Source organism: Physella acuta, unplaced genomic scaffold (assembly GCF_028476545.2).
Source record: "Physella acuta isolate Inbredline_101_S28 unplaced genomic scaffold, ASM2847654v3 ptg000801l, whole genome shotgun sequence".
Taxonomy (NCBI): domain Eukaryota; kingdom Metazoa; phylum Mollusca; class Gastropoda; family Physidae; genus Physella; species Physella acuta.
In genome coordinates, this window is record NW_026732319.1 from 112,555 (window position 1) to 118,937 (window position 6,383).

Consider the following 6,383-nt stretch of genomic DNA (forward strand, 5'->3'; position numbering starts at 1 on the left):
CATCTATAGCTATATTAAGAAATTGCTATGTATGTATTTACATATTATGTGTTTGAGTTGATTTCGCATTAGCAAGCGTAGATCTTTCTATTTACAACTGATATAGTCATAAATATTAGCATTTCTAAAAGCATTGCCGAGATGGATGTAAAGATACGTAACAAACTCCGTGTGTTGCCTCGCCCCGATCGAGTGATACGTACAAATGGTAAACGTACAAAAGGTAAGCAGGGCTTCAACGCCCGGCTAGTTCAAATGGTAAACGTACAATGGTATGTGGAGCCTCAAAGACCGGCCTGTTCCCACGAAACAATCAAGCTCCGCGAAGCAAACAAGATAAGGGATTTGCTTGAGCTCGCCCAACACAAATACTTTGTTTACAATTGCAAAAAATGTGTAACTTCATATCTTAAAATCTTTCAACTTCAATTGTGTATTTGTTTAATGTAAATAAGACATTTTTAATAGTGTATTTACTTTGTTATTATAATGTAAATGATAACATTGTACACTGTTTACTTACATAACCAGATCTAGATTTTTCTATTTTGTATTTTGTTTTTGGAAATGCTAGCTGTGTAAATATATCTTTGGATCATTCTCAGCGGTTCCCTAAATCTTATCATTCTTATAGAAAATAATTTGTCTATATACGAATAAATTGGTAGGTGTGGTCGAATGGTAGAGCATACGACTGCTATCCCGAAAGTCTCGGGTTCGAATCCGGGTTCACGTTTTTAGATAACGCCACAGATTCTTCCCAGGCCTGATGTGTACCAGACTCACATACCGCAAGTAAAGGTGACCGGGTATAATGCTGGCCCCAATATCCCTTCGTACGCCAAGGTAACAGCAACAGGGGAACTCTACTTCACTTGTACTATGGGCCACTAGGTTCGAAAGGGAAATTTTTATATTAAAGTAACTAAACAGAAGACATGTTTATTGACATTAGACATGTGCAGGAGATTCCCAAATATTTTTATCATTCTCCGAAATTCATCTGGGATGTATAGAACCAGCCCTCCCCCCCCCCCCCGCCCCACACACACACAAACACACACTTCCTCAACCACCCACAACTTACTTTCACTTCAAATCTGCCTAGCCAGTCTAAGATGCTTAACATTCATCTCGTAATTTTCATTGCCATTTCAGTTCCCATGTATCCAGTAATGGCGCTGTATGATACTGCCCTCTTCAACACGTTACTCTGTATCTAGTTCAGTGGTAGCGACTTGTGGTTCCGAGTTCTAACCCAAGATGGAGTGCTGTCGTCGAATATTAAAAAGCTTTAACCGTAACGGTGAGAACAAGTACCGGAAAAGTCCGGCCGTTAAAGATGTCAACAACGCCAACAACGGTTCGGCGCTGATTCGGGCAGCCATGGGGGGTAAAGAGCAGCTGGTCAAAAGTCTTGTTCGGGGTGGAGTTGACGTCAACAGTACAAACAGGCACGGCCAGACGGCTCTTATGGCCGGTGTTATTTCTAAAAATCTGGACATTGTGGAGTTTTTAATTCAAAACGAGGCGAATATTAATCTAACAGATAAAGTAGGTCAAACTGGCCTGATGTACGCGGCGAAGAAAGGGTTAAAATCTATAGCTCAGCATCTGATAGAGAAGCACGCGGATTTAACGGTGCACGACAAACACGGAAGAGATGCACTCATGGTTGCCTCGGAGACCGCGCATGCGCATATCGTGGAGCTGCTTCTAAAAAAAGGAGCGGATGTCAATAGTAAAAGTGAAGGCGGGATGAACGCGTTGATGTTCGCAGCGACGAAAGGAAATATGAATGTGATCGAAGTTCTGATCAAGTACAATATCGATTACAATGCGATCAATGATAAAGGACAAAACGCGTTGATGATCGCTTCGTTTCAGGGACACAGTAAAGCCGCGGAGTATTTTTGTGCAATAGGGTTGGATGTGAATTCCGTCGACAAGGAAGGCTGGAGCTCTCTTATGTTCGCGGCGTACCAAAACAACGTCAACGTTATCAACACGCTGTGCAAACATTCAGCCAAGATGGACGCTATCAACCGCCATGATAGAGACTGTTTCATGATAGCCGCCGAGCGAGGTCATGTGAACGCTGTTCAGGCGTTGTTCCAGCTGGGATGTAGCGTGAATGCCGTAGACAAGGAAGGCTGGACCCCGCTCATGATTGCCTCCCGTGAGGGTCACACGTGCATCGTGGACTGGTTGTGTAAGAACGGGGCGACGGTCGACGCGGTGAATAACACCGGGCGGACGGCGTTGATGATTGCGTGTCGGCGCGGACACACGAAGGTGGTGGAGATTTTACTGGGTAGAGGATCGGACGTGAACAAATGTGATAAGAAGAAATGGGACTCGCTGATGTTCGCGGCACAGGAAGGCCAAATCGAGACGATAAAAATTTTGTTGAAACACAAGGCGAACATCAAACACGTAAACGAAAAGGGCTGGTCAAGTTTAATGATGGCGACTTGGTACGGGCACCTTAACGTCGTGGAGTTTTTATGTCAACAAAAACACGCTGGTAAACTTTACAAAATCAAATCTTTAGACACGGGGTCTGATAAGCAATCGGATGATGATGATCTTATTAATATGTCAAATCACGATGGCTATACAGCTTTGCTTATTGCTTGCAAAAAAGGGTTGGAAGAAATTTTGTACGTTTTGTGTGAGCACAAAGCTAACATGCAAGCGGTAAATAAAGACAACAGGACAGCGTTAATGCTGGCTTGTCAGAACGGACATTTGAAAATTGTGAAGGCGTTGGTCGAGAGAGGGTGTGCTGTGAACGCTAAAGACAAAAAGTCTATGACAGCGCTGATGTTCGCAGCGTATGGTGGGTTTTTGGACATGGTCCAGTTCCTGTGTAATAACGGCGCTGATGTTAATGTCGTCGATCAGGACGGCTGGAACTCTTTGATGCTGGCCACGTCTCGCGGGCATCTGGAGGTCGTCGAGTTTTTATACCGCGACGGCTGCGACGTCCGGTTTCTTCAAGAACGCGGACTGAGCGCGTTGCATATCGCCGTGAAGCTCGGCCACCTCCAGCTCGTGCAGTTTTTCGTCAACAACAGCGAGCCGACCAACACGAGGTCAGGGGTCATCATCCTCCCTGCTGACCTCAACGGCAAGGACAAATACGGCAACACCCCGCTGATGTTGGCGTTAAAGAAAGGTAACCCTGAGATCATTGACGTGCTCCGGTCTGCTGGTGCCTCTGTGGGCAGCCTGACGGACAACCTGCAGTTCCTGTCCCCCAGGGGCGTCCTTAACCTTTCCAGTGACGCAGGGTCAAGTCCTCTGACGGAAACATCTCCCTCCCACGCGGCGTGGAACTACAATGATAACGATACGGATGTTTTCTTCATCAACAAGAACATCCAGAGATTGTTCAAAGGTAAGAAAGAAGAATTTAAAATAAACAATCAATCATTCAGAAATATATTGTTCACAGGTAAGAAACAATGAGTTAAAATATTCCCTCTAACTTTCAGTTATTGATTGTTCAAAGGTAAGTAAGAAGAATTTAAAATACTCCCTCTAAAATTCAGTAATTGATTGTTCTAAGGTAAGGCTTGAGGAATTTAAAATATATAATCTAACAATCAGAGATAGGTTATAGGTAGCTTTATCAAATATAAAGTAAACCATATGAAATGTAGATATTGTTAAAAGGTAGTCTTGATGTATTCAAAATATACCTTCTAGAATTCATTTGAAGGTTTAGTAGAATGGTAGAGCGTTTGTCTTCGAAGTCTCGAGTTCGGTTCCCTTGCTAGAGTTATAGCAACGTCCTGGGTCCACTCAAATATGATGGGTAGCTGCTCTACTTTACTGCTGATCACACTATACCTTCATATGCCGAAGTCACAGAAACAGGTGAACTCTACTTTATTAGCCACATAGACCGTCAGGTTTCGAAGGTTAACTTTACTTTTACACTAGCAGCAGGTTCCCATTTAACAAACCTTCCTCTATATTATTCCTACACTAGCGGGTCAGCACCAAACGTTTCTTCTGATTGTTTGCAGGTACAGAGTTCAACAGCTCGCGGGAAGAATTCTCAGACGTCAACACAGACTTCTCCTTTAGCAACGAAGACAACACCTCCGAGGTGGGGGAGAGGGCGATCCTGCACCCCGGCACCCCCAACATGCGGCTGGTGAAGCGACTCAGTAAGGCCAACAAAGGAAGAGGTCAGTGAACTAGGTCACGTGATGCGGGCGTGGGGGTGGGGGGGATGATTGTTGGGGCGTCATTAACCCAAATAATTTTTTTTTGACATTTTGTTTTGAGATTCCCACACGTATCATGTAACAATTCCTCGCTTGAAATAGAATAGGCGTATTTATTGTTAGAAAACTCGTTAAATGCTTGTATATTGCATGTCTAATATTGCGCCTGTAACATTAAACGTGACACATTTGCATATATTACAATTGTGCTATAACGAGTTAATTCAAAAGGTTTTACTGGTGGAGGATATACAGGCTTAGAGGATATTTTCGGTAACATTCGAATACAAGTTTAGGGCCAGAGCTTAAGATATTCACACGTGGGTGTCTAAAGACGTTTAACTGTTCTTGTATTGATATAGAAAAAAAATCGACCTAGTCTAAACTAAAGTGGCATACTTAATGGGTGGGGGTGACTTGCGGATAGAGTTTCTTTCAGATATTTTTCTCTGGGGAGAGAACTTGAATAATGTTAGATTGGTGAGTGGCTGACGCTGGTTAAAGTATATATTTTTTATAAATATAAGTTATCTATTTTATCTCATTCCTCCGGAAGGGAGGGGGGGGGGGGGGGTGGATGTGCTTCACGATAAGGAGGAATTGCCCCCCCCCCCTCCTTCCCCCGGAGAGATGCCTGAAAGAAACTCTGATTGCGTACCACAGCGGGTGACATCATCCTGTTATATACTTTAAAGAAAACACTTGCTTAATTCCCAGCGTTCAAGACAGTGTAGTAATAGGAGATAACCGGCTTAATAAATCAGCTATGCTGAGTCTTCTCCCTTTACTTGAAAGCTTGTCTGTTTCTTCCTAGTTCAATATCATGATTACCAACGTCTCTAATAAATACCAATAACACGGTTAGCACTTGACAAACACACTACTAACATAATACTCTAACTATTCCCATTTCAAACTTTCTTTACTCCTAACAAACTAACTTCACCTCAGCTAAACTCTCCATGAATAATCTCAAATCTTCTTTTCCCAACTGTCTAGACCTACACTTAAAACTACACTAAAAAATCAATCCATATTTTTTTAACATGTGTCGCTGACCTTAACACTGATTGGCTATCAATTGTCAACCCGCTTGTAGCTGGGTTGTCCAAATCGAAAACTAGATTTGTAGCTGTGTACCCTAGCTATATGTAACCCGTAACAGTATAAAGTGGAGCATACCCGATGACAAAATCCAAAGGGTTGACAAAAAAAGAGCTAAATTTCACGAGAAAACTTGCTTTTCCTGGTTAAAGAACTTGATAAGGTTATATACATCGTGAAGCACAGGTTGACAGCACTGAAGATAGAGAAGGGAGTGGGGGGAGGGGGGTTTGACACCAAGCTTCCTCTTGCTTTTGTACATCGTATTATATATATATATATATATATATATATATATATATATATATATATATATATATATATATATATATTTGTCGAAAGGTTATGACAACTGACAACCACATCCGGTTTCACCCATATTAGTGACGACACTGAATGTTACGATGTTATATTAAAGTCTAACGTAGCGGCTTTAAATGTTCTTATACTGTAATACTTAAGACACCATTGTTTCATACATGTGTAATATATTTTTATGTTATTTGAAGTAATTTCTTAACGGTCTAGCAATTCCAGTTTTTTGTCATATAATACAGTAACGATATAGTATATAATACACAACTTGTCATCATCTTTTTCTTTCTTTTTTTTTAGCCAAGAAAACTGGCAAGTTTATGTCAGTCCTACGTGACTCCAACCGACAGTTTTCCTGGGCACCCATGGGGGAGGTGGGGCAGGCGTGAATATGGTGTAGCAAAATGGTCAATTATACATTCAAAATGTTACTTCACCGATGGACATTAATGTCGCGATGAGGAGATGGTGATACGAATTTTGTTGCACTTGGCTGAACTTTTAATGTATTGATGAATACCTCTGTTATATATCGTTAATATAGGGCTTGCAATTTGTGTTATAAAATTGTTACTAAAGTGGCCATGGGGCGTAGCTGTTAGTGGTAGTTTTGCTATGTAATACTTTTTATAAGTAACAGTGGGGTAAATTTTAAAATATGGTTGGCTTAATGGTTATCTATAGGCATAGGGTCTTTAGAATTTGTGGTGATTTGCATAATAG

General features: G+C 41.7%; 1 protein-coding gene across 1 annotated transcript; it reads left to right on the forward strand.

Annotated features, from left to right (window-relative positions):
- Nucleotides 1-1,255: 1,255 nt before the first annotated feature.
- LOC131951129 (ankyrin repeat domain-containing protein 50-like) lies at nucleotides 1,256-6,049 on the forward strand. The gene is made up of 3 exons (XM_059313420.1): nucleotides 1,256-3,403; nucleotides 4,038-4,202; nucleotides 5,961-6,049. The coding sequence occupies exons 1-3, from the start codon at nucleotides 1,264-1,266 to the stop codon at nucleotides 6,047-6,049; spliced, it is 2,394 nt and encodes a 797-aa protein (XP_059169403.1). The 5' UTR covers nucleotides 1,256-1,263.
- Nucleotides 6,050-6,383: the final 334 nt, after the last annotated feature.

Excerpts from the sequence above, each read along its gene's own strand:
- LOC131951129 (XM_059313420.1), top strand. The coding sequence starts at position 1,264 with ATGGAGTGCTGTCGTCGAATATTAAAAAGCTTTAACCGTAACGGTGAG. Across the intron at positions 3,404-4,037 it reads CATCCAGAGATTGTTCAAAG|GTACAGAGTTCAACAGCTCG; the intron begins GTAAGAAAGAAG and ends GATTGTTTGCAG. Across the intron at positions 4,203-5,960 it reads TAAGGCCAACAAAGGAAGAG|CCAAGAAAACTGGCAAGTTT; the intron begins GTCAGTGAACTA and ends CTTTTTTTTTAG.